The sequence below is a fragment of the Fringilla coelebs genome (genome assembly GCF_963513975.1).
Source record: "Fringilla coelebs genome assembly, chromosome: 24".
Classification (NCBI taxonomy): Eukaryota; Metazoa; Chordata; class Aves; order Passeriformes; family Fringillidae; genus Fringilla; species Fringilla coelebs.
Window position 1 is genome coordinate 7,459,718 of NC_140050.1, and position 27,594 is coordinate 7,487,311.

Below are 27,594 nucleotides of genomic sequence, written 5' to 3' on the forward strand. Positions count from 1 at the left end.
GAACAGACAAGCTGGCCAGGGACAAGAGTTGGTAAAAACAAGGCTTCATCACAGCTCAGGTAAGAGGAGAGCACAACCCTGCAGCTTTAGGTACACACAAACCCACATGGTTTTGAACACAGGTCACACTTTATTCCAGTGTCTGCTCACCAGCCCTGGCACAGGGACAATGCCAGGAACAGTTACCAAAATAAGTTACATTAGACATTATTACAAAGTAGCATTTTCTGGGAAAGAACCAGCACCTGGATTAAAATCCCCTCTATTTTAATAACAGGATATCCTAATCCCATGGCATGTGAAGTGTTTCACACATGGAGTTACTCACAGATAATCCTTGAAGTCATAAACAGAAATAGGAAAGATGATTAAAGGAACCCCCACACTGCCGCAGGCTTCTCCATGAAGGAAGGAGGGTTTGGCTGATCCATGAAGAGATATCTCTTCTTGAGAAGCAGCTTCTTGCCCCCAGCTGTGCCAGATATGCTGCAGGGCTGAGCCTCCCCAGAAGCACAACAGGCACAAAGGAAGTTGTGTCTGGAACTTGTATTTTTAAATGTGAGAAGGTGGGAGATGGTATCAAAGGTCAAACATAGCATCTTCTCAAGAATTCCACAGCTTGGGCAACTTAAAAACAAATCCAGCATTAAAAATAAGTTGAGATCACTTCTCTCCCACAACTTGTCTCAGCAAGATTTAGCCACTCACAGCTACAGCTGGGCTGAGTTAAGAAGCTGCAGTGCAGGTAGGTCCCATCTCCCCTTTCAGCACAGCAGTTGGATTTAAAAATACTAAATCAAGATTCAGAATCTCCCCACCGTGGTTATAAACCTCCTTACAACTACATCTGATTGTAAATTCAGAGAGCAGAGGCACTCACGGCACAAGTGGCACACAATTAGAAGATCCAGTGCTGTTCTAACCAAGTAGCCTTGGCCAGAAGAGCTGGGATTTATCAGAGATCTTCCTCTGCTGCACTGGTTTTTATCTCCTTTGCAGCCAGTGTCTCCTTCCCTGCCTTCTCCTCTAGCTTCTCTAGCACTTCACACCATTTGTCTGAGAGCCTGTTGGTTCCCTTTGGCTCTTTGGGTGCCTTTGTTACTTCCCGTGATAGCGGAGCCTTTTCCAACTTGGGTAATTTTCTATCACTCCTCATCTCTTCCTTCTTGTGCCTTCTGCTGTCCTGTGCCACCTCAGCCATGGCCCTGAAGGGCCCCACAATCCAGTTCAGAGGGATGTTGCGAGTGACAAATTCAAAGAGGACATCGAGGGACCTCCGGGCCTCTGCCACACGGTCCTGGCTCCGGGCCAGGGTGGTTCTGGAGAGGTCCTGGAAGGACACGGCCCTGGAGAAGGAGCTGTGGAGCTTGTGGATGTGTCGAGCGGCCCGAGACACAGCTTCCTGGATGCTGCTGGGGAGGCCGTGGATGCTGAGCTTGAGGCGGTGGTAGGCGGGCTGGAGCTGCTGGGTGATGATCCTCAGCATGGCCAGAGTGCGCGGCTCCACCTGCCGGGAGAGAAGAGCTCAGGGCCGGCTCGGGCTCGGGAGGGCCCGGCCCCGCGGGGCTGCTGGTGCGCCGCGGGGGTACCTCTGCCTGGCACGCGGTTCTGACTTGGGTTCCTTTGGGCTGCGTCAGGCTCCAGTCCACCCACAGCTGATGGAGCTTCTCCTGCCCCTCCAGCAGCTTCTGGCCGACCTCCTGTTTCACAGATTCAATCTGATAGGAAAAATGAGAGGAAAGGTTGTACTCAAGCTGTACTACACACAGGCACGAGCTCTTCCCTGCCAGGGAAGGATCCAAGGTGACACGGAGCTGGTGGGAGATGGAGCGAGAGCTTCCAGCTGGATAGCAGGGCAGGAAAGGCTACAGACAGGAGGAAGAAGGGCAAAGCACGTTGGTACCAGTTTTATTGCCAGCTGCAGCCGTGACAGGGTGTCCTGGGTGCGGTGCCTGAAGCCCTGCAGCTTGGCCAGGGAGTGCTGGTAGGCTCGGTGCCGGAGCCGGCCCGGCAGCGAGCCCAGGCGCACAAAGTAACTCCGCTGCCGCCTCTGCTCCTCCACGGAGGCCACGCCAAAGCCCTGCACCGTGGTGGCCAGTTTACCTGGAGGAAACAAGAACAGAGTGCAGCTGGGCTCACTGCAGCTGGGAGGGGTGGAAGAGGTTGGATCACCCCGTGGAAAACATGAAGGCTGAAGCTTGCTGTGGGAGCAGGAGGTTTATAGTTGCTCATGTGCTAAAGGCAGGTTAGTCCCCGTTCAATCTTCAGGTAAGCAGACTCGATGGAGAGGCTGAAGCATGAACCCATGTGTTTATTTACCTTGAGGCTGACTGACAAGGACCAGCCAGCAAATGCTTGAACTCTGTCCCATGCCATGTGGCAATTTGGTGTTGACAGCCGGCAACTTGGCGACAAATTCAGAGCTACCTGTCTGCTTCAGAAGCTGAGTCTTGCTGTGTCAGGTGCTCTCTACTCACATGGGAAAGGACTTGCATCTACAAGCGCCAGGTAAGTATTTTCTTACCTAGTTCCTCCTCGGTCATTGGGAGGTAATGATCCACCAGATCTTCTGACATTCCCAGGACAGATTCCACACCTCCAGCCACTGCCTGGCTCACTGCCTTGGCCTTGCTTATGCTGTTGGTCACCACTGAGTTGGTCATCTCCACGCCCTCCTGGAGAACCTCCCTGCCCTGCTCCAGGGCCGTGTTGATCTTGCTGGCGATGGTGCCATAGGCAGCATCCAGAGCTGTACTGACCGTAGAGGTGACCACAGATTTGGTCTTCTCAACGCTGTCTTGAACAGCCCCCTTGGTCAGGTCCACTGCTTCGGTCACCTTGTTGGCCACCAGGTCCTTGGCCCCCTGGGCAGCCCCCACAGCTGCAGTGATGGTGGAAGCAACAGCAGACTTGGTCCTGTCAATGCTGTCCTCCACCGTGTGCTTGGTGACATCCACAGCCTCTGTCACCTTGTTGGTCACCAGCTCCTTGGCACCCTGGGCAGCCTCCACTGCATTGACAATCGTAGAGGCAACTGCAGATTTGGTCAGGTCAACACTGTCTTCTACCATGTGTTTACTGAGGTCCACTGCCTTGGTCACCTTGTCTGTCACCAGCTCCTTGGCCCCTTGAGCAGCCTCCACAGCACTGACAATCGTGGAAGCAACTGCAGACTTGGTCAGGTCAACACTGTCCTCCACCATGTGCTTGGTGACATCCACAACTTTGGTGACCTTGTCCACAGCATCTGTCACCTTGTTGGCCACCAGCTCCTTGGCTCCCTGGGCAGCCCCTACGGCTGCAGTGATGGTGGAAGTCACAGCAGACTTGGTTCTGTCAACACTGTCCTCCACAAGGTGCTTGCTGAGGTCCACAGCCTCTGTCACCTTGTTGGTCACCAGCTCCTTGGCACCCTGGGCAGCCTCCACAGCGCTGACAATCGTAGAGGCAACTGCAGACTTGGTCCTGTCAACACTGTCCTCCACCATGTGCTTGGTGACATCCACAGCCTCTGTCACCTTGCTGGTCACCAGCTCCTTGGCACCCTGGGCAGCCTCCACAGCACTGCTGACAGTGGAGGTGACCACAGACCTGGTCAGCTTGACACTGTCCCCAACAACATTTTTAGTGAGGTCCACAGCTTCAGTGACCTTATCAGCCACCGCCTCCTTGGCCTCACAGGCAGCATCCATAGCAGATGTCACTTTGGTGGCCACCAGCTGCTTGGTTTCTGAGATTACCTGCACCAGGGAGAGGCAGAGAAAGATTTTTTTGTTGTTGTTCCAAAATATGTTTTCCCTCCCTGAAAAAGCTTTTCCACTTGGGTTAGTTGTGCTTGCAGTGTGTGGCAGGGCCAGGGAGGTGAGCACACCTGCACTGACATGGACACATTGACTCCTGCATGCTGAGGGCACCTCTCTAGCTTTCCCTGCTGCTGAGCTTTATTTATTTCCCCATATTCTTCTGTACCCATAGCAGTTCCACCAAGCCATGGCTTCCCCAGGAAAAGCCTTTCCTTACCTTGTCTGCTGGCTGCTGCAGGAAGGGCAAGTTCTCCTCCAGCTGATCCAGACCTTTACAGGCATAGTCATTCACGAGAGCAACTGGAAGACAACAGGCACCAGTTTATTCTTACATTTGGGGATGGGTTTTTGACCCTACAATGGCCAGCTCAGGCTACACTCATGAAAACAAGCCCCAGAAAAATAAATCCTCATTCTAGGGTGGGATGTGTGTGGGCATCTAGTTAAAAGTGAACAAACCCTAAAATTCAGCAGGTTCAAATAGTCTCCATTTTGCCTTCCCAGCTTTCTAACAGCAGACTTTAATCCAATTGCACTGTAGCACCTGCCCTTGGTGGGTAGGACATTGGGTTTAAAGGGTTGGAAAGTGCTGGGATAAGCCAGACTGAGCTCTGTTCCAGACTGACACAGCTCCTGCCTGGGATGGTCAGAACTTGCAGTGAGAGCCAGCGAGCAGGGAGTTACTACTCAGTAACCTCAAGAAATCAAACTCTGCTTCTCCTGGAAACAGTTTAATTCCCAGGCAGTTCAGTGTCCAGGAGCTGCTGGGTGGGAGGCCCAGTGCTAGAGGAAAAGGTGCTGTGGGAGGTGGGACCACCCTACAGGCACCTGAACCTCCTGTCCCCTGCTGGCCCAAGGGTCCCCCCAGCCCTGCACTTACTCTGTGGCTCGAGCTGGCTCAGGATGGGCTGTGCCCCTCCGACCACACTGCCCACAGCCACGGCAGCCACGGTCTCAGCCACACTGCAGACACCACTGAGGCAGGGGTGGGACTCCTTGGTGTGGTTGTAGGCAGAGGAGACCAGGTTGAAGGCAGAATTGAGCAAGGGCAGGCTGGTGACTCGATTGACAGCGCTCTAAACCCAAGAGAAACCCTGATGTTAGAGCCCAGCCCGAGCTGATGGGTGAACACAGCCACGTGGCTGTCCAGAAAGGTCCCAGCAAATCCTCCTCATCCTTCAACTCATCCAGAGGCCTCCAGCAAGCCAGGGTTAAGAAGTCTGAACTCGTGAACTTTGAGTCACACTGGTTTCAGCACCAAACCAGGTGTGGAAGTAGGACCTGTAACAGCTCCTGTTTCAGAACTACTTGCATCATTTGGCCAGCCCTGAAGCTGTCTCTTGAGCAAAACAATTACCTTCTGTACTGAGGGGGTTTTGATTCGGCCACAGCTTCACAGGGCTAATCTTTTTGTCCCCCCAGCCTGGTTTTGGGGTGCTGGCAGAGGTTTACCAGTACATGTCAGTGGGTGATTTAACTGCTGTGGGTGTCCTGGCACCTACCACAGTCTGCTGCTCCTCAGCCTTCAGCAGGTCTGGGGTTGGGGTCTTTCCTGAGGCCATACTGACTTCAGCTGCAGCTGGAAGGAAAAACAAGAGTATCATGAGCACAACTTCATTGCCTCCAAAGAAATAAAATCCTGCCAGAACAGGGGAAAAGCAGAGGGGAGCAAAGTTGGGATCCATCACTCAGCTGCTCCCAGGAAGGTTCAGGTTAGAAATAGGTGAGAACTATTTTATCTTTCTTGCCTGGACACCAGGTACCCACTAAAATAACTCCATCACCCCCCTCCTCAGCTAGACAGGGGACAGAAAATATAACAATATAGCCAGTCTGAGAAGGACATGGAAATCCTGTGGAGTTTTCCCTAGAGGGTGACCCATGTTTCCCAGCTGCAGCATTCCTTGGCTACCTGGAGACTTGCTTTCACATCCTACTGACCAGCAAGGCAGGAAATCTCACTTCCTGTGAAACCAAGGCTCAGAGACATTCTCATGACATAATGGGATTGAAGAAGTATAAAATGTTGCAATAGTCTGAATGGTTATTGGTCTCCTGTGGTATCTGGACACTCCTGTATTGGTAATAATAAACCCAGGATTACTCTGAGCCTTAGCCAGGCACAGCAGGGATTTCAGCACATTTGTTCTTTAGGACAGAGTCTGCTTTTCTCTCCTTTGCCAGTTAATTCCTATTCTTAGATTTGCTATGACATTTTCCAGTGGAAAACCCTCAAACCAGAATTCCTCCCAAACTGGATTTCCAAGCCATGCACCGCTCTAGGCTCACTGGCAGACTCTTCCCAAAAAAGCTTTCCATCTGACTTGTGGTGGAGCCCATTGTCTTGTTTCTTGTGTTCTTTGCCTCGTGCAAGGTTTTGATTTTGCTGAGAAACAGGAACAGAGAAATGGAGAGAAGTAGTGAAACCAGCATTTGTGAGCCCTGGACCCGGCTCTGCCACTGGCCAGGGACATCTCAGGAGGTGACTTGGCAAAACACCAAATATTGCTGCATTAACCACTGAATTAGTCAGAGTTCAGTGAGACTGGAGCAGGGCAGGGATGCCCAGTGCCACATGCTTATAGCAAAAGTGTCACACATGTTGTCACCTCCAGCCTCTCCAGTGAGAAGCTGGGAGCCAGCACTCCTCTGGGAGCCCTCCCCGTTTATCTGCACAGCAAAACCACCAAAGGATCCTCACCAGGCTGGGAGAAGTTGTAAAAAGCTGCTCCAAAGAAAGCAAGGCTGAATGAGAAATCTGAGTGCCAAAGTCCACAGGTTGGCTGTCAGTGGCTGTCCCTCCTGCTCTGCCTCAGGGCAGGTCTGTTATTTCTTTGGAGCCTTGCAGGGCTGACTTAGGGGCAAAGCACAGCTCTTTCAACACCATCACAAACAACCCCTTTGCTCAGTTATTTTACTTCGGGACAGGTGGAAAAAGCTCAAACTGTGGAGTTTGACACTGTGGTGGCCTTGGTGTCAGGGCCAGCACAGAGACAGCACCAAAAGGAAGAGGGGAGGACTCTGCTTAGAACAATTCAGGAGTAGCTTCTTGGCTGATGTAAAAACTGCTGTAAGGTTAGATCAGCCTCTGAAGCACAGGGATCCTGTGTTCATTATGGATGCAGCCTGCCAGGAACAATCCTTCAGCACAGTCATGTTGGAACAAGGTTTGTTCTCCACTGTGGAGGAGAAATCCATGTTTTGCAACACCCAGATTTGCAGTGTGGGCAGAGCTCCACAGCATGGTTTTATTTTTTTTTTCCCTGTGAAGTGCTGAGCAGCCCTTGCTTTGCTTCAGAGATTGCAGGAAAGCCCAGTGCTTGGCAGCTCTGGGTCAGGTGGTTCTGAATCCTTTGGAGAAGCCACAGCCAAGCCAGGATGGTTGGGAGTGGAAATCCCAGTGGGCAGAGGAACAGAAACAGCAGCACTTTGTTTTGGTTGTGGTTTCCTTCATATGAAAGTGATGATGTGATGACTTCACACTATTGCTACATCTGAATTATTAGGTCACTGCTGGAGAAAGCTCTTGAAACAGGTGGTTCCAGAACAATGAAGCTTCTTTTCTAGCATCAAGGTCAAGAGATTTTCTGGGATCAGGAGCTGAACTCCTGATCATTGCCCAATTGGAGTCAGTGAAGGAGCAAGGGCTGGCTCCCTGATTTCTGGCAGTGACCAGTTCATGTAAAACTGGTTTTTGCTCCCCTTGGCTGGAAGGTTTCCCTGTGGGGAGCAACATGGCTCCATGGGAACAGGCTGCTGCTGTGTGCTCCTGTTGCATCTTCATGTTCAGGAAGCTTCTCTCCCTCCCAAGGGATTTCACTTGGGAGATAAACTGAGCCACAGCCAGCATGGCTGGTTCAGTGGCTTAACTGGCAATTCCTTAATGACCACTGAGGAAAACAAAGCTAAATTTAGTGCTTTAGATGTGAGCAGGGAGGGCTAATCAGGGCCCAGGAATTCAATTGTGGTTAAAGCACCTATTGACATTCTTTTCGAGATTTGCCACTGATACCCAGTTCCCAAAAATGCAGAGCTGGGTCATGGGATGTCTGCGGGGAATGGGCTGCAAATGCTCTGAGGACAAAATTAGTTTTAGGAGGAAGATCAAATGATTCCCAGCTTTGACCTGAAGACAGTAGGGCTGGCAGAGGTGCCCAGCTCACCTTTCTGGATAAACCAGCAGCACTAGGAACCCTCAGAGATCAAAGCCACCCTTGCTGATGGATGCAAGGCTTCCCCCACACCTCTAGCAGAAATTGAACACTGCAGCCAGTGGCCACCACTGGGTCAGTAACTGCCTGAAACAGAGATGTTTTAGGAGAGGAGAGGAAGTTTTGACTGAAACAGCTTCTCAGTGCTTCCCAATCTTCCCATGAGGACAGAGCTCTTGGTTTCATCTGGAAGCTGTAACTTGCAGAGCAAGCAGCTCAGCACATTTCCATCTGGAATTTTCAGCAGAACCAGCTACAGAAACTGAAATCCTTCCCAGCCATCCACAGCTCAGGGTAGTCATGACCACATTTAAAGCCTTGTTAGTCTTGAGAAACAGTAATCCAGTTTGCCAAAGCTCCCTCTGGGGGCTGGCAGAGCCCTGCAGGGACAGGGTGCTCCTGAGCAGGAGTTCTCTTGTCACTCAGCTCTCGTGCCTCCACCGAAGGATCATGAGAAACAGCCCCGGGCAGGGCTGGCAGCGCTGTCACAGGAAGGGAATGCCGGGCTGGTCACCTGCACCTCCTGTCCCCGGGCTGTCACCTGCACCTGGAGTATCCACCCCAACCATCCCTAAACACAACACGGGGCTCTGCATGTGCAGGTGACTGGTGGGAGTCACCTCCTGTGGAGCCCCCACCTGGGATCCTCAGCAAACAAGAAGCAGGACAGAGCTTTTAAACCCCAGACTGCTCAGTCACAGGTCAGAGATGCACAGAGTTACCAAGGAGTCATCTCTAAGCTGGGAAGGAGCCTTCAGGGAACGGTTTGAGTCCCACCACGGTTTGGGTTGGATAGGACCTTAAAGATCACCTAGTTCCACCCCCAAGCCTCTCAGCTGTTACCCAAGGCAGACACATCACGACACCAGAAAATGTCACCTTCGGCCTCAGAGAGCAAAGCCCCCCACGCACAGGGACACAGGGACACAGTGCCCAGCTCCTGCTCTGCAGGGTGGGGAAGGGTCATGGGGCACGCCCGGCTCCCACCCAGGGACCTCCGAGCCATGGCCGCGGCCCCCCAGCCTGCGCCCCGGCCCAAAGCCCCAGCCCAAGCTTACCTGCCTCCTCCAGGGCCGGCACTGCTGAGACTGAGACTGGGAGCACTGGTGAGACTGGGAGCGCTGCTCAGACTGGGAGCACTGGTGAGACTGGGAGCGGGCGCCGCCCCAGTTAAATGCCCCGCAGGGTGATTGGCAGCGCCGGGCTGATGGCATCAGGGGCCCGTCCGGCCAATGGCAGCGCGGCTCGGCGGGGTGGGGCCGCAGGTGAGGGGCCGCAGGTGAGGGGCCGGGGGCCCCTCGGGGCCGGGGTGGGTGTTGGCAGCTGCTCTTTGTCCCCCCGGGAGGGATGGCCCTGGCAGGGGTGCGGGGGGTCCGTCAGAGGGGGTCATTATCAGCATCATCATCATCAGCATCATCATCCTGATGTTTTCTTGGCAAAGCTCCCCCTCCTCACACGGGGGCTGCTGGGCCTCCCTGAGCAGTCAGAAGTGCTCTCCCACCTCAGCCCATGCCAGGTCCCTGCAGACACCTGATGATGAAACTTTCTGCTTTTCCTCTTTGCTGGGATTTTCAGGGTAGGAGTTGATTTAAGTTTTTATCCTCACAGAGGGCCCAGCAGTGCAGGACTCCAGGGAGCTCAGGGCTTTTTAACAGCTGTAACAAATACTGAACATTCCAATTGATGCTTTTCTTTTCTATTTGTGCCTTTTCATCTTCAGCTCTCAAAAACTGGTTTGAAAACATCAATTAAACTTCCTGTTGTCTGTTTTCAAGATCAGCGGGGGAGGAAACTGAGGCACAGGTAAAAATTATCTGAAGTCTTCTAACACTATTACAGTGATTGAGTCACCTTGTTTTGGGCCTCTGGATGCAGGAGACCTTGGCCCTGTTTCTGTATTGCCATTCAGGCGGGGGGGTGCCAGTGGTTTTTGAAAAATGTGCTGTTAAGCTGACAAACATGTAAACAATTGTCACTCCTGAGCTTTGGGGCTGGAAGGAATCCTCGTCCTGAGGCCGGCTTAGCTGGGAGTGCTGGCTGGAGCGGCCTCTGGAGCTCAGGCAGCCCTGGAGAGCTGGGGCCTGGCTGAGTCTGGAGACAGCCCAGGGATGGAGATGTCCCACAGCCTCTCTGGCTGCTGGACCCATTGGGTCTGGGTGTTGCATTAATGGAGAAGTGTCCACGCTGAGCCCCTCCAGCTACAAACTGTGGCTTTTGCCTCTTGTTTGATCACCTGCACTGCTGGAAACAGTCCTTGTGCATTTGTCTGTGTGACATAAACTCCTTATTCCATCATCACCTGAGAACCTGTCACAGAGTCACAGGATCCAGAATGGTCTGGGTGGGAAGGACCTTAAGTTTTTGATGCAGTTCTGAAGTGTTTGATATCTTGTACTAAAACTGAAGCCAGCTTTTAACAATTGTGATGTTTGTAAGGGAAATAAAAATTGTTTTTCTCTGTCCTGTGAAGAATTGATGAAATGAAGGTTTTTTTACAGGAACAGAGAATCAAGAAATGGCTCCTGTGCGTTCTGGAGTGTTGGTCTGACATGGCCAGTGCTGCATCCTCAGGTAAGGTGTCAGTGGTCCAGCTGCCAGGTATTCCTGGGTGTGAAGAGCCCCAGTGGGTCAGTGCTGTGGGGATGGTGAAAGTCTCATGGGACAGGTTTTATTTCATCCCCTAAGTGAGTGAAACAGCACTGTCTGCATGATGCACCTCATGTGGCTGTGGTGGGGCACAGGGGAATGGGAGAAGTAATAACCAGTAATTAAAATTAACCAGGCAGTGTTTAATATCTAATGTGTGGCTTTGATATTAGGGTAAAATGTCAGTGCTGGGATTTCCTGCTGGGTGGCAGAACTGCCTGCAGGGTCAGGACACTGGATTTGGGAGATTGCAGTGTCAGAGCAAAGGTTTGCACAATTGCTTCTGTGACCCTTGGTGCTGTACGAAAGACACAGATTTAAATCCGAGATTAAGTCATCATAAGAGGTTTGGTGGGGTGGGAAGGGCGTGGGAGGAAGTGGAGAAACACGTTTGGGGAAGGGAGAGGAGCTCTGTTGGTTGGAGCACAGGTGCCCCATGCAGCCCTGAGCAAAGCTGCAGCATCCAGACCCAGGGCAGGGTCCTTCAGGTGTGAGCCCCACCTGCTGCTCCTGTGAGAGCCAGGAGCCCCTGTCCCTCAGCCCTGCTGCTTCAGCTCCTCCTGGCTCCTTCAGCTGCCTCCTGGCTCTGCCTGGGGATGAGGCCTCAGCCTCGAGCTTCTCACTTGTCCCGTCCTGCTGGGTTTCTGTTGAGTGCAAACCTGCAGTGTGTGGGGGATTTGGAGGGTCAGACCCCTGTGTCAGAAGTCATTCCTTTCCCTGCTCTGAGGTGTGTCACAGCTCAGCATTGTCCCTTTGGGGCCCAGAGGCCATGTGTGACGCTGGAGTTCCCACTGCAAATGTTCATCTGCTCAGCGGAAATCATCCTGCTGCTCTCCCAGGGCACGGAGTGCATGACTAACCTGCCACCATGCCACGGTCACCTTCCCCATGTCACCTCCCCTGGGGCAGGCACGGGCACGAGAAGGGATGGGAATGATGATTCAGGGCTGGGGCACGAGGAGCTCTGGTCAGCAAAGCCCTTGGGTTCCCAGAGCTGCCTGGGCAGCTCTGCAGGCCCCACGGAGGGGACAGCTCTGGGTCATTGTCATTCACTGCTGTGCAAAGCCCACCAACCTTCCTGGTCCCCCCAGGCCTTCAGAGCCCTCTCCTGGTCAGGGTCAGGACCTGCTGCAGGTCTCTGCTGCCCTCCCTCTGCATCAGCCCAGCAGGACCCTCCTGTCTCCTGTGCCTGCTCAAGGTGAGCCACTCCTGCTCCCCTTCCAGCACTCGCCTGGGCTCCCCAGCCCCTGTTCCCTGTCCAGGTCCCCTTCCAGAAGGACCTCCCAGAAGGACAGGTGGTGGCAGGTTCCTGCTCCCCTTCCAGCCACTTTGCTCTCACAGCAGGGAACAGCCTGATGGTTCCTGGCTGCTCTCCCACTATTCCAGTTCACCTTTCTGCTGCTTTTTCAGGCTGCAGGATGGTTTTCTACGTGCCTGGCTGCTCCTCCCCGCTGCTGCTCTCTTGCCTGAGGTAGAGGTGAGGTGGGGAAGTGTAATGCTGGGAGTGGGGATGTCCCTGGGCCTGCTAAATGTGTCCCCTCCATCCTCAGCTGTGGCTGAGACCCCAGTCCTGCTTCCCCGGAGCCACAGGCCTCCTTTGCACTCCCCAGCCCTGGGCTTTGGCCAGCTGTACCCTGTAAACTGCTGCTTGTTCAGAGCTTTGCATGGAGGGAGGGGAACATGGAATCCTGAGAGTTCCTGGGTGCAGCATGACTGGATCACCCCCAGCCCTGCGCTGCTCCCCCTGCCTCACCTGCAGCCCCACTGCCTCACCTGGGGCAGCTTTCTGGCTGTGCTGTGTGTGACAGGCCTCAATCATCACCTGTCTTTGGGAAAGCTATGCAAGGAGTAGCTATTTATGCACATAAAAGCAAAAATGCCCGTGCCTTTGTCCTGGTTTTGGCTGGGATAGCGTTAATTTTCTTCCCATAGCTGCTCCAGGGCTGTGTTTTGGATTTAGCATGGGAATAATGTTGATAACAACCGATGTTGTGGTTGTGGCTGAGCTGTGCTTACTCCAAATCAAGGACTTCTCAGTTTCCCAGGCTCTGCCAGTGGGCAGGGGCACAAGGAGCTGGGTGAGAGCGTGGCCGGGAGAGCTGACCTGGAGTGGCCAGAGGGATATTCCGCTCCACAGAACATCCTGCCAGTACAGAAACTGGGGGGCTGGGACCTGTCTGTCCCTGCTGTGGGACGAGCTGGGTCAGGGTGGTGAACGACTGTGTTGGGCAGCTCTGGCAGGGAGGAATTCCTGCCCAATATCCCAGAACCCTCCCAGGCCGCAGGAAGTGCTGCGGTGGCTTCAGCTTCATCCTCCAGTCCATCTGCAAGGGCAAGCAATGACTTTGTGCCAAGGCAGAGCCTTCAGCCCTGGGAGGAGATGGAGCCTGGCTGCTGCAGGCAGCCCGAGTGCCCCCACACCCCCAGCCCCCCGCACCGAGCCCATCCGGGACTGCTGCCGGCCGTGACCGCGGCTCATCCCGGGGGTCCATGGCAGCTCCAGGGCAGGCTGGGACTGCCCTGCGTGTCCCGGGGCACAGCGGGGCAGGAGGGCACCACATCCCGCTGCTGGCTGTGCGCCAGTGCCGAGGGGAGGCCGCGGGGGCGGGGAGGGGAGCACGGAAGCGGGGTGTGCCGGCCGTGCCGGGCCGTGCCGCGGCCTCCCGCGCCTCGTGCTCCTTTGTTCCGGCCCAGCCGCACCATCCCCGCGGCCCCAGCCCGGCCTCTCTCCCCCACAAACGCCAACCCTCGGCCTTTCATCCTTCTCTTGGAGCAGGCTTCTCTCAGGGGCCTCTTGGCCACGCTTTCCCCCATCCAACGGTTGTTTTAAGCAAATATGATCAGTTTTGATTTCCTCGTAGCATCGGTGGGTTTGGGGATAAACATCCTGCTGGATCTGCCCTTGCTGTCGGCTCACGCCAGGGCCCTGCCGTGTCACCCAGGCCGCGTTGTCACCAGTGGGGCCCTGCGCAGTGCGTGAGTCCCGCTGGAGCTAAGGGCCTGGGGAGTTAGAGCCCCTTTGTGGATTATTCGGTTTATTCGGATTGCTCTGTTTATTCGAATTCGGTTATTCGGTTTATTCGGTTTATTCGCATCATTCGGATTATTCGGTTTATTCGGATTGCTCTGTTTATTCGAATTCGGTTATTCGGTTTATTCGCATCATTCGGTTTATTCGCATCAGGGTAGGGCCTGGAACCCCCTGGGGGGACAAGAGCCCTCCTGCAGGTCCCCGGGGGAACAGGACCCCTGGGGAAGGGTGGCTGTCATAGCGTGGTCACTGGAGTCTCCTCTCCCGCTGGGGCTCACCAGGTTTTAGGACAATAACCGGTACCGTGCCCACGGCCCCGGGGGTTCAGGGCCGATGGAGCCCTTGGGGATTCGGGGGTTTTGCCCCCGCCATCGCAGCGGAGCGGGGGGTGCCGGGCAGGGTCACTGGCGGGGGATCCCCGCTGTCGCCCCCGGTTCCCGGGGGTGTTTTCCCGGTCCCGTTTCCCCCCCCGGCCCCCCCCCAGCCGCGGGAGGCGGCGGCGGCCCCGCCCCGCCCGCGCGTTCCCGCCAGCGGCGGCCAATGGGCGCGGGCGGGGCGCGCGCGGGGCTTTTCCGCGCCAAACTCCAAAGCCCGCGGAAAGCGCGCGCGGCACCGGCACCGGCTCCAGCACCGCGCCCCGGTGAGTCCGCCGGGACCCCCAGCCCCGGCACCGCGCCCCGGTGAGTCCGCCGGGACCCCCAGCCCCGGCACCGCGCCCCGGTGAGTCCCCCGGGACCCGCAGCCCCGGTGATTCCGCCGGGACCCCCAGCCCCGGCATCGCGCCCCGGTGAGTCCCCCGGGACCCGCAGCCCCGGTGATTCCGCCGGGACCCCCAGCCCCGGCACCGCACCCTGGTGAGTCCGCCGGGACCCCCAGCCCCGGTGAGTTCGCCGGGACCCCAGCCCGGGCACCGCACCCCCGTGAGTCCGCCGGCACTCCCAGCCCCGGCATCGCCGCCCATCGCGATGCCGCCGCGGGCCGGGGAGCGGCCGGTGGCACCGGGAGAAGAAGGACAACGAGGGGCGCGGGGCTTTCCCTGCCCTGACCGGACGGTGCGGGAAGTGGCGGGGGCGCTCCGCGGTGCCCGGGCGGTGACAGCTGGGTCTGATGCCCCGGAGGGGTCGCGTCGCTCGGGGCTGCGACAGCGGGACCGACCCCCGCCCCCGAACGGGCCCGCGGGAGGGGGTGTGGCCGTCAGGGGCGGTGCCGGCGGCACCGGTGCCCTGCGGGCCCGGGGAGTGGCATCGCCCCGGGGGCTGCGCGGGGATGACGCGGCCGGGCTGGGGCGGGTCCGGGCGCGGCGGGGGTCGCTGACGCCCCGCGGTTCCCGTCCCGTCCCGGGCGGGTGCGCGGCCGGGGGCCGCGGGCCGCGTTGTGCCGGTGACGGCCCCTTTAAGAGCACGCGCTCCACCCCCCCCCCGGCGCCTTTATCCCCTCTCTCATTTGCATGATCGCGCGAGACTTGGCGGGTGGGCGCGGCGGGCGGGTTTCAATTGTGGCGCGAGATACGGCCGGCGCGAGCGGAGCCGTTAGGCTCCCGCGTGGTGGGGCGGGGCCGGCCCGCCGCAGCCAATCAGCGAGCGAGCCGGCCGGGGCGCCGGCCAATGGCGTGCGGCGGGCTTGCGCGGGGGGCGCGGCCGCGGGCGGCGGGCCCGCCCCGGCGGTGCCGGCGCTGAGCGCGGTTCGTTCCCGGCAGCGGCGGCGCCATGTGGATCCAGGTGCGCACCATGGACGGCAGCCAGACGCACCGCGTGGACTCCCTCTCCAAGCTCACCAAGGTGGAGGGGCTGCGCCTGCGGATACGCGAGGTGTTCGGCGTGGAGCCCCACCGGCAGCGGCTCTTCTACCGCGGCAAGCAGGTACCGGCGCGCGGGGGGACTGACAGCCTCGGAGCGGCGGCAGCGCGGTGCCGGACACCCCCACGCGGCCCCTGCTCCCCTCCAGCTGAGGACGGATGTTTTAATTTATTTATTTTTAATTGCGTGGAAGCGAGGGGTTCTGCTGCCATCTAGTGATCCCGGTCCCGCCCGCGCTGCCCCGGCCGTGGGTTTGCCGGGACAGGAGCCCGCTGCAGAGCAGCCTTTATTCTTGCTTTCCTTTACTGTTCTCCGCCTAATGTTTTGCTCTTCTGCCTTGACATCGCCTTTATGAAGTGTCTGGAAATTACCAGTGATTTTATGGTCTTTAAAGTGCTTAATGTTTTTGAGCCTTGCAAGTTTCACCGCTCTAAAAGCCGTAAAGATCTAATTTTCCTTTGGAAATTGGGAAAAGCATCTCATGGTTTTGAAGTTTCTCAGCTCTGATATCACATTCTCACTAGGTACAGAACACTTGAGTGGCTCAGTGCTGTATTATGTTCTCAATAATATGTTCACAATTGCTGTTGCACAGCTGTTTTATTCCCTGGGAGTTAATAATGTAACTAAATTAGCAGCGAAGTCAATCAAAACCATTTAAAAGTACAGTTGCTGTATTCTGCCCAGTCCTGTGCTGCTAAACCTTTGTGCTAGAGAAACTCCTGAGCTGGTGTTTGGTTGATCACAGGATTAATTTCAGGAAAAGCAGTGGGATGTTGAGTTGGCTGGAGATGGACAATTTTTTCTAGCTGCTTTTCTTTCTGTTTTAGGCAGTCTTGAGCTAACTGTACTCTGTAACTAGCAGGTGTGGCTGTAGAACATGGAAATACACCTGGACTAGCCTCAGTCTAAGCTCAGGTACCAGTTCTAGCATAAAAAGAGGCCTGTAGGATGGTGTACCATCACCTTTCCGTTGGGTTGGTGTATTTTTGGGTGTATTAATGCCCCGTTTGTGTTGTAAATCAAGTGATAAGGGGGGTTGGTTCAGGGCAGGTGCACCTGTCAGCCTTTCCCTGAGGCCTGTGCAGGCAGCTGGGGTTAAGCAGATTTTCAGAAGTGGTGCCTTTCAGTCAGTTTGCCCTGGCCCCACAAAGGGAACCCTCCTCCTGCAGTTCCAGTGTTCTTAGCTCAGGCAGGAACGTGACCCAGCCTCTCCCAGGCCTTGTTCCCATTGTGCTTTGTCTGGCTGTTGGAACCCTGCAAGTGCTCCATTTCTTACTCGTGAACATTGTCAGTGGGGTTAGAAAATTAGCTGTTAGTTCAAACCTGCCTCCTTTGTCTGAGGTTTGTCCTCAGTCCCGGGCTCTTCCTGGCTGTGCTTTGAGCTCCTGTGGTTTCCTGTCCTGTTCCTTTGCTCTTCCATTTCACTTTGCACCTGTTGTCACTGTGTCCTCTGCTGCTGCTGTTCCCGTGCTGGTGACCCTGTGTCCTGGCTGAGAAGAAACAACCCATTTCTGGTGTGTTCTCATGCACCTCGAGGAGTTTGCATCTCTAAACCAGCAAAAAGCTCAGACCTCTTCCTGTGCAGTCAGATTTCCAGGGATTGTTCCACAGCCATTTGATACCATAAATCAGAATTGAATTATCATAGGGATTGCTGTGAAGTGTAAATTTTTGTGGTTTTGCTCTGCTTCCCCCCGATAGAGAACAAAGCTCCAGGGATTGCTTTTTCTGGTGGTTTAGGCTGGAAAGGGATGATCATTTCCTGTATAATTTCTTAGTCAGACCTTAAATATGTGGGGAAGCTTGTCTGAACTTCTGACTGCTCCGTGGGCTCCAGCCTTACATGTTAACTCTAAAATGGTTGTGCTCCTTAGAGCTCTTGAGAGGTTATCGAGGGACCTCTTTCTGCCCCTGCACTTCTCTTTTTGCTGGGGCAGGGTCTTGATTTGACTACAAACCGTGCCAGACTTGCCAGATAAACTCTTAGAATTAGAGAGGGTGTGAAATTAGGACACGCCAGGCTACGCTAAAGAGCAGTTTCGAGTTGAATTGAATCTTTTTTGATTTTGCTTTCAATGGAAAAAATGTGTGTTTGCTGGGAGAAAAGCGTGTGATTAACTCTGGCTTCTACTTAATGCTGCGAATAATGGAGATGGTGTAACAATAATCTGGATCACACGCAATTAAAATATAAAGACAATCTGCATTAGCATTTGGGATGTGTCTGAATTGAGGAAGAAATCATTTCCCGTTGTGTTTGTAGGTAATGTGGAATTATCTTTGAATCCTGATGGGAACGTGGGGGATCTGTAGTTGTTTAATTGATGTTTCGAGGGAACGCGCTGCAAACTTTTCCAGGTCTCCTGGCGGCCGGGTAGCGAGTCCAGAGCAGCTTGGGCGCCTTGCTCTGGCAGATTGCAGGGGGATTGAAACAAGAGCGTTGGGATAGCGGGGCAGAGAGAGAAGAAGGGCCCAGCTCTGGCTGATAATGGTTCCCAAGCCACGTGGTGGATGCTGGCGGGCCCTGGGCTCGATGGGAGCTTTGCAGCATGCTGCTTTCCCCGCAGATGGAAGACGGGCACTCCCTGTTCGATTACAGCGTGGGGCTGAACGACATCGTGCAGCTGCTGGTCAGACAAAGCCCGGCCGCGCCGCCCGCCGGCAGCAAGGACAAGGACCCCGAGCTCTCGGACAGCGACTCCGGCTGCGGCTCCGGCCCCAGCGAGTCCGACAAGAGCTCCCACAACGGGGAGGCCGCGCTGGAGCTGGAGGGCCAGCCCGGCACCGCCGCGCCGCCCGACTGGCCCGACCCCGGCTTCGGCCTCTACAAGGTGGGTGCGCGAGGCCGCGAGCCCCGGACCGCGCCGGGATTGTTCTCGGCGAAACGCTGAGAGTCCCTCACGCTCCAACTGTGTGGGCTGTCCCTTTCTTCCTCTCGAGCCCTCCGACAACAAAGACAGAAATACCAACCAGCCCACAAACCAATTCAATGCGACATGCTGTAGGTCAAAAAACTTAATTTTTTCATTTTGTCCTTTCAACTAAAACTGCAATACATTAATTTAAAAAAAAAAAAGCATTCAGAGTGTCTGGTTTGATTTTTTTACAAATTTTCCCAATATTTTTGCTTGGAGTCACTACATTTGTCAAAGCTGAAACTTTCTTGAATGGACAAAAGAAAATCTTGAGCAGCTGTTCAGAATAATTTCATTTCTCTGTTTCAATGGGTTTTATTACAGATCTAGTGATGTCTTTGCCAGGTTATGAGCAAGACACTTTGAAACTCTATTACAGACTAACCAAAAATGGTTTGGGCTCGCTAACAAGGCTGGGTTTACATGTGCTGGTGTAGAATGGATTTATAACCTTACAAATTCAACCTAAGCAGGCTGTAGGGCTGCACAACAGGACCAGGAGAGCAGAGGAAATCTTGATTTTTAAGGTGGCCAGTTAAATATCTTGATGATGGTGCAGTTCTTGAGATGGTTAAATCTTTAAGTAGATTGGAAATGAATTCCTAATGTTGAGATCCCTTTTGGTGAGCTGTGCTCTTGGCTCTGTATAGATCAATGACTTGGTGGATGCTCGGGACACGGACATGGGAGCGTGGTTTGAAGCCACAGTTGTGAACGTAACCAGGAAAAAACCCACCAGTGGATCAGCTGAGAGCTGCACAGGTCCTGACCAGCCCACAGCTGTCCCTGAAGAGGATGTAATTTATCATGTGAAATATGATGAGTGAGTTTTGTTTTGTTGCCTTCTTGACCAGTAAAGTCATTCGGGTCGTGATGTTGATGGGAAATGTTATTGCAGATATTGCACAAATGAAAACAGAACTGGGCAGTGACATAGTCATTATGTCATTGGGCCCTGGCAACTGGAAGGTTGTTTTGCAGTTGGAATTCCAGGGGGCTGGAATCATGTTTTTATGGATTTATAGGAAATGCTGGTGTTCAGGTGTTAAAGGGAGGCAATAGTAGCCAAGTCAGGCTGGTTGGTTCTGGCTGTGTCTGTGTGGGAGGAGATTTTATCCTTGATGGTATTCTTGTGTTGCACAGCAAAATCAATCTGTGCATAACAACTGTTCCTCCTCAGAGCTGATGTTGAATCTGATTTCTGTTGTGTCCCTCCCTTCAAGTTATCCAGAGAATGGGGTGGTGCAGATGAGCTCGGGCAACGTGCGGGCGCGGGCACGGACCATCCTCAAGTGGCACCAGCTGGAGGTGGGGCAGGTGGTGATGGTCAACTACAACCCTGATGAGCCCAAGGAGAGAGGCTTCTGGTACGATGCTGAGATCCTGCAGAAAAGGGAAACAAAACTGACCAGGGAGCTCAATGCAAAGATATTACTTGGGTAAGCTGTTCACGTGGGATAAATTGAATTCTCCTGCTCTGCTTCAGCTTCTGGGGTCTGAGTGACTCTGCTGGCATCTGTGAGCTTGAGCTGTGGGACACTTCCAAACTCTGATCTTTCCTCAACTTCTAGGGAAGCTGGCGATTCCTTGAATGACTGCACAATTATATTAGTGGATGAAATCTATAAAATTGAAGAGCCAGGCACTGCTTCTCCCATCAGTGCTGGCACCCCAAAACGTGAGTTCTTGCATGTCTGTCTTACCCTGTCACGTCCTGCCAGTTGTCTCTGTGAGGGACAAAGGTTTAAGGGTCCAAGACACATTCAGTTGTGCCTCCTTTGGCCATTTCCAGTGGATCTTGGCACTTGCTGAGTGTGGTTTGTGTTTGCCCACAGGACAGAGTGGACCTGTGTGTAAAGCCTGCAAGGACAACCCAAACAAGACCTGCAGGGTCTGTGCTTGTCACATCTGTGGGGGGAAGCAGGATCCAGATAAGCAGCTCATGTGTGACGAGTGTGACATGGCCTTCCACATCTACTGCCTCAACCCTCCCCTCAGCAGAATCCCAGATGATGAGGACTGGTAGGTTCTGAGGAGGTGTGTGGGGTGTCACAGTTGCATCTAATTCGGAACAGGGATGTGTGTGTTTAGTTTTGGTTTTATTTTTAAATGTCGTAGCTTTTCTTGAGCTTCATGAGAGTAGGTTTTAAAGCCATGGCTTGCACACTCCTTTTCCTAGTTTTGGGATCTAGATGTCTTTTTTGTGTACCTGCCTAAGGCCAGGGCTTGGAGCAACCTGGGATAGAGGAGGGTTTGGAATGAGATGAGCTTTAAGGTCCTTCCAACCCAAAGCAGCCTGGCATCCAAAGAGGACCAAATGACACCTTGATGTTGGGAGGCTTCAGCTGTGCAGTGGCTTTTGTGGGTCACTGCAGGCAGGCCCCATGCTCAGATCAGGCAGGTTTGTGCATCAGATATGTACAGTGAGAGCTGTGGCTGGTGCAATACAGCTTTCAGTAGACACAGTTAGTGAAATGCACTGCTTTAGTCCCTCAGTGTTCCAATACTGTATACAATGATTTTATGGCACAGCTGTTTCCTGACACATCTGCAGTGGCTGGTGCAAGGAGCTGTTGTAGGGTAAATTCCAGTATGATGGAGAGTGTTTCCATGTCCTGTCTGGTTTCACATAGGGAAATTGTAACATAACTCACTATGTTTGGAGGAAATGCTCCTAACTGAAGGCTTTGCTACTTGTTAATTTTCACTGACTTTAGGTATTGCCCTGAATGTCGAAATGATGCAAGTGAGGTGGTTTTAGCAGGAGAGAAATTAAAAGAAAGTAAAAAGAAACAAAAGATGGCATCTGCTAATTCCTCCTCCCGGAGAGACTGGGGCAAGGTCAGTCCAAAGCTGTTTTACTTGGAATTGTGTTTGTTCTGTGGGCCCTTGGCTGATGCTGCTCTCTGCCCAGGGCATGGCGTGCGTGGGGCGCACCAAGGAATGCACCATCGTCCCCTCCAACCACTATGGACCCATCCCTGGCATCCCCGTGGGCACCATGTGGAAATTCAGAGTGCAGGTATGAAGCTGAATCCTGGCCTGACCACCGTGGGGAGAAATGGGAGTGATCCAGCTCCTCCCAGAAACTGAAACAGTTCATGTGGAAATGTGTGTGTCACTGGATATATGGAAGTGCAGAAGGAAAAGAATTCTGGCTTTGTCTGGATCAAGTGTTCCATAACTAATGCTGCATTGTTGGACCATCAAGTGCTGGTTTATTTTGTTTTAGTGCTCTTTTTGGTAACTCAAAAACCCCAAAGCAAGCGGATTTGTTCCCAGTAGTTTGTCCTGGAGGTGTCTAGTGTGCCCTGGCAAGGGTGTGTCAAATACCCACATACATGAAACAGAGGGTTTCTCATCCTGTTAGAAAGCTGGGGCAGAAAAAAGCGCTGGCCCATCCAGATCTTGCTTTCAAGTATTGAGGGAAGGTTCCTATTACAACTCTTTCAAAACTTTATACAAATATTTAATATCTGTATTATTCTTAAATACCTGGAGCCTTTTAATAAGCAATTTCAGAAAGAAATATCCAAATTGTTAGAATGGCACAAAAACCTTATCCACGTGTTCAGTTTACTGATACAGTCAGTGCCTTATTTTTGGAGGATGATGGTGAGAGCAGCTTCCCCCTGTGGTACATGGAAAGCAAATGAGAAGTAGCACAGTTGGTTCTGCTCCAAGCCCGGTGCTGAGTGGGGCCTGTTGAGAGCAGGTGCCTCCAAAGCTGGTTTTGTCCCCCAGGTGAGCGAGTCTGGGGTGCACAGGCCGCACGTGGCGGGGATCCACGGCAGGAGCAACGACGGCGCCTACTCCTTGGTGCTGGCAGGAGGATACGAAGATGACATCGTGAGTGGATTCTGATTATTTATGCACAGAACCAAACAAACTCGTTAAAACTCCACACCAAACACTTGCCCAGCTCCACGCTTTCCCTTCAGAAGCAAATGAGGCAAGGAGAAACTGCAGCGATCTGTGCCAGCCTGAGCCACACAGTCCTCCAAACCCGGCTGGATTACACCCACGGTCTGTGGGCTGTGCTGCCAGCTGTTCACTTGCAGCAGATCCTGTGTGAGCCTGGGCTGCTCAGGGCTGTGATGAGACAACCTTGTCACCGCTGTCACCTGGTCTCCTCTCCTGGCAGCCTGAGGGAGAGCCGGAGACTGGCCCAGTCCGGGAGCTTAAATGTACAGGAAGCATCTTTGCTTTTTGAGAACGCCCTGCTGAGCCTACCTGGTTGAAAGACTCTCCTGCTTTTGTTGAGTTCTTTTTGTGACTGTGGAACCCCTCGGTGTTCGTTTCAGGATCATGGGAACTCCTTCACCTACACGGGGAGCGGCGGCCGGGACCTGTCGGGGAACAAGCGCACGGCGGAGCAGTCCTGTGACCAGAAACTCACCAACATGAACAGGTCGGCAGCCTCTGTGCTCCATCCTGGCCTCAGCACCTGGCAGGCTGTCAGCACAGGGGTTCTTGGGCTGCTAGCATCCTGGGGAGCTGGCTGAGCTTTGGAACAAGGGCCAGCGTTGGGTCAGGGCTGTGGTTTAGGCTGCAGGTCAGTTACACGGTGGGAGTGCTCCTGTCAGTGTGAGTGGGGTCGGTGTCGCCTGCAGTACTGGCTGACACTTAAGGAACACAGCAGCAAATTGCTGTAGGAGTTCTGCTCTCTTCTGGAGACCTTTGCAGCCACTGGTTACCTTGGGAGACCAGACCATTTGTAATTGTGAGCTGTTGCTCTCACAGATAAGCCTGGACTAGAGTGGAGGAAGTGCTCTGGGCCGGTGCATTAGGGTGATGCCACGGATAATCAGCTGTCTGAAACGTGCCCCCATCAGGAGGGTGCTGAGTGCAGAGGTGTCAGTGTCACAGGGGTTCCATGGCAGTAACACACTGGCCTCTCCTGCAGGGCCCTGGCTCTGAACTGCAGTGCCCCCATCAACGACAAGCACGGCGCCGAGGCCAAGGACTGGCGGGCGGGGAAGCCGGTGAGGGTGGTCAGGAACGTCAAGGGAGGCAAGCACAGCAAGTATGCTCCTCTGGAGGGCAACAGATACGACGGCATCTACAAGGTGAGGAGGGCTGCCTGAGCGGGGAGAAGAGCCTGTGCTCGTGGCCAGGGGGCTTTTGCAGTGTCATGGACTCGCTCTGGCTTTTTCAGGTTGTGAAATACTGGCCTGAGACAGGGAAATCTGGGTTCCTGGTGTGGCGCTACCTGCTTAGGAGGGATGACGAAGAACCTGCTCCTTGGACCAAAGAGGGAAAGGACAGGATGAAAAAGCTTGGCCTGACAATGCAGGTACTGCCCTAGGACATCACCTGGACTCTCAGCTTGATGGAGAGCAGGGATTTTTCTGTTATGTGCTCTTATTGAGGATGATCCTTACCTAAAAATCGAGACTAAGGGGGACATATATGCTTCCAGTCTGCTGGTTGTTTGTTTTTGTACATCAGGATGCTAAAAGGACAAAACTCACTTTATTTCTGGTGTGGAATTTCTATAGGCTGTGAAGTGCTTCCCTGTAGCAGGGATCTGTTGCTTAAAATAGATTAAAAGTGCCCCTGGAGCAGTTCTCCAGAGGTCACTCTTGGACCTGTCTTGGTCTGCAAGTCTGACCCGGTGTGTTTGCATTGGGTGCTCTTTGTTTTGTTTCCCTGCAGTATCCTGAAGGATATTTGGAAGCTGTTGCAAACAAAGACAAGGAAAAAGAAAATAATGGAGATGATGAGGTTGATACCCCAGGGAGAGGGAAGAGGAAAATGAAATCAGCAGGTTTGTGGAGTAGGCAAGTGGATCTAGAAAGCCTTGGAGGTTTTTGTGCATTTTACTTGGTTACTCTTTTCTGGTGGATTTTTGGTTTTTTTAAAAAAAAATGTTGTGTTTTCTTTCAGGTAGGGAGGAAACACCTGTCACCTCTCCAGCAGGGACTCCAAAGAAAACTAAAGTTGAGCCATACAAGCTGACATCCCAGCAGAAATCTCTTATAAAGAGTGATGAAGCCAATGAAAAGCTGTGGAATGAAGTCCTAGAGGCTCTCAAAGATGGACCAGTACGTTGGGCTTTCCCCCCAGCTGTAGTTGTGCTGTCTCCAGACACAAACCCTTGGCTGAGTTAAAGAACAGCCTCGGACCTAAAATGATTTATTTTAGTGTAAACCACTGCCAGCAGGTTTCATGGGACAGGGTTTGCATATAAAGATTTGTTGAGAATCTTTCTATGATCAAAGTACTCCCTTGCATTTAATGGTGGGGGTTCGGGTTAATTAATGTGTCTTTCAGCACTAAGTTGGTTGAAATGTTCTCTTTGCAGAAATTTCTGAATAAAGTGGAGGAGGCCTTTCTGTGTATTTGCTGTCAGGAGGTCGTGTTCCGGCCAGTCACCACCGTGTGCCAGCACAACGTCTGCAAGGTGGGCTGGGCTCTGCGGGGCTGGGCTGGGCTCTGCGGGGCTGGGCTGGGCTCTGCGGGGCTGGGCTGGGCTCTGCGGGGCTGGGCTGGGCTCTGCGGGGCTGGGCTGGGCTCTGCGGGGCTGGGCTGGGCTCTGCTGGGCTGGGCTGGGCTCTGCGGGGCTGGGCTGGGCTCTGCTGGGCTGGGCTGGGCTCTGCTGGGCTGGGCTGGGCTCTGCTGGGCTGGGCTGGGCTCTGCTGGGCTGGGCTGGGCTCTGCTGGGCTGGGCTGGGCTCTGCTGGGCTCTGCTGGGCTGGGCTCTGCTGGGCTCTGCTGGGCTGGGCTGGGCTCTGCGGGGCTGGACTGGGCTCTGCTGGGCTGGGCTGGGCTCTGCTGGGCTCTGCTGGGCTGGGCTCTGCTGGCCTCCGGGGCAGGGATTGTTCCCTGGGAGGGTGGGCAGGCCCTGGGATGGCATTCCCAGAGCAGCTGTGGCTGCCCCTGGATCCCTGGGGCGAGGTCAGGTTGGACAGGGCTTGGAGCCGCCTGGGACAGTGGCAGGTGAGATCTCTGCCATGGCAGGGGTGGCACTGGGTGGGATTTAAGGTCCCTCCATGCCAGCCAGGCTGGCATTCCCTGCTCTGCTGTGTCCAGCAGCAGTGGCTGGGTGGGATTTGGTGTCCCTGCTCCCTGCCCTGTCCCTGCTCCCAGCTGGCAGCGCAGTGTCCCTGCTCTCTCCGGTCCCTTCCCGGGAATCTCAGGCCAGCTCGCTGTGCCCAGCTGTGCCAGAGGAGCCCAGCTGCCTGTCCCTGACCCCGCTGGCTTCTGTCCCCAGGACTGCCTGGACAGGTCCTTCAAGGCCTCGGTGTTCAGCTGCCCCGCGTGCCGCTACGAGCTGGGCCGCAGCTACAGCATGGAGGTGAACCAGGCCCTGCAGAGCGTCCTGGCCCAGCTCTTCCCCGGCTACGGCAGCGGCCGGTGATCCCCCAGAGCACTTCTCCCTCCTCCCTCCCTGCCACACCCGCCCCGGGCTTAATTTAAAACAAAAAAAAAGGTTAGTCTGTGTTTTCTCCCGCCCCCCGCAAAAATGGTTTGAAGTCTTCCCGATTGTGAAAGCAGACCTGTAAACTCCAAGGATTATCCTTTTGTATGTTCGTGGGTTTTGTTTTTGTTCTCTGTGTGGAACTTTGCATTTTTATTTGTTTTTCATCCCCTCAAACCTGCCATTCATCAGCACAGAATCATTTGTTTCTAATGGACTGAAAGTGCTTCCGGTGAGGCTGCTAATGATGAGGAAAGTTCTCAGAGTGCCCCCGTGCCCCCTTTATTTTTATTTTTTATTCCAAAAATGGCTTGGTTGCTAGAACAATCTTGACTGTCTGGGGATTTGGCCATCAGGGTAGACTCGTGCATCACCTTGGCAGCATTTTGATACTCAATTTGTACAAGATGGTTCCTGGCTTTGTACCACAAGTGAGTTTTTACTATTTTTTTGTAAGAACTGGGTTTTATACATTTGACAAAAAGCCATTTCCTGCTAATTTTGTATCTCAGAACCAGAAGGCTGCTTGCTTAGAGCCAAGTGGTTGGAGCAATATGAAGTACTACCTCACTGGACTTCTCTTAGGGAAGGATTTGTTCAGCTGGGCGCTGTCCCCTGTCCCAAAATGCCATTGTGGAATATCCTAAAGCCATTCTTAAGTGCCTTTTGTCCTTTGCTGGAAGACTGGGCTCTGAATCACCATCAAGGTCTCCTTTTTTTCATAGCACTGAATTGTTGGGACTTGCCAGCCGGATTCTTTGGGAGCGTGGATCACGGTAGCTGTGTGTGATTAGCGGGGATTTGCAGAGGATCAGGTTTCCTAGTTATAGGTGTACTGGGGAGGTTTTTCTTTGTTTCACTGCATTTCTACCTGGAAATGAAAAATAACCAGTTCTGGCTTTTCTATGAACCCTTTTGTATTGGCCATGCCTGGAGAAGGCTCCCTTGGTCTCCCTCCAACATCACCAAAGTTTGCAGTTTGATACCTCAGCAAGACAGGGATGTTTTTAATCACACTTTTCTGCAGACAGACTGGAACAAATGTGCCTATTATTGGTTTCCTCAATTCTTACCCTTTGCAAAGTGATTATGTTAATATGTTAGGGAAAAAGACCCTGCAACATTTTATACGTTTTTTGGGTGAATTTGTCAATTTTTTGTATGATGTGCAAGTTGATGTTCTCAAAATAAATATCTTTTCAGATTAATTGTTGACTGTTCTCCTTCAATTCTTTTGATCCAAAATTGGTTTCCAGACCCAGTTCCTTGTGCAGGAATTTGAATTTATATCCCATTAAGCCAAGCCGTGATTTTCATTCATTCATTTTCACTGAAAATTTGGAGAATCCTCATTTGCTGTCCTTCAGCATAATTGCTTCTAGGCACTACTGAGGGCATGTGTTATGTTCAAGATTCCCCAAACTTTTCTTTTAACTTGCATTAGATTTCCACTGCTCCAGAATCACAAATACCAACTGGAGTTGGAATTGTTTGTCCATTTAATGAATCAACTCCAAAGCCGTTGGAAATGCCAAGTCCTGCCTCGTATTTGAGGTGTTACAGGAACAGGTGTGAGCTTCTCCACAAACCAGAGGAATAAATTCAGCCACTGAGGTTTTCACAAATGCAGATGAAGGAGGTAAAGCAACATTAAGGTGGTAAAAACAAAATCTGAAATTAAGCAGCATCATCTGCCCTCTTTGAGTTTATTTTAAGGTCATTGTTAACATTAAACACTTTCAGATACTTAGATTTCATTGAAAAGGT

At 53.4% G+C, this 27,594-nt stretch overlaps 1 protein-coding gene across 2 annotated transcripts; it reads left to right on the forward strand.

Annotated features, from left to right (window-relative positions):
- Positions 1-27,000, forward strand: UHRF1 (ubiquitin like with PHD and ring finger domains 1; the record flags this gene model as incomplete). 2 transcript variants are annotated; one of them, XM_084221162.1, is made up of 18 exons in its annotated part: positions 1-59; positions 9,735-9,817; positions 10,513-10,585; positions 18,058-18,321; positions 19,056-19,228; positions 19,629-19,844; positions 19,977-20,083; positions 20,241-20,427; positions 21,123-21,246; positions 21,320-21,427; positions 22,150-22,254; positions 22,710-22,816; positions 23,312-23,474; positions 23,564-23,701; positions 24,064-24,175; positions 24,295-24,452; positions 24,713-24,811; positions 25,621-27,000. In XM_084221162.1, the coding sequence occupies 15 exons, from the start codon at positions 18,058-18,060 to the stop codon at positions 25,765-25,767; spliced, it is 2,208 nt and encodes a 735-aa protein (XP_084077288.1). In that variant the 3' UTR covers positions 25,768-27,000. The 2 variants fall into 2 exon arrangements, with proteins under 2 accessions (XP_084077288.1, XP_084077287.1); XM_084221161.1 differs by lacking the exons at positions 1-59; positions 9,735-9,817; positions 10,513-10,585 and adding an exon at positions 15,398-15,550.
- Between the last annotated feature and the right edge of the window lie 594 nt (positions 27,001-27,594).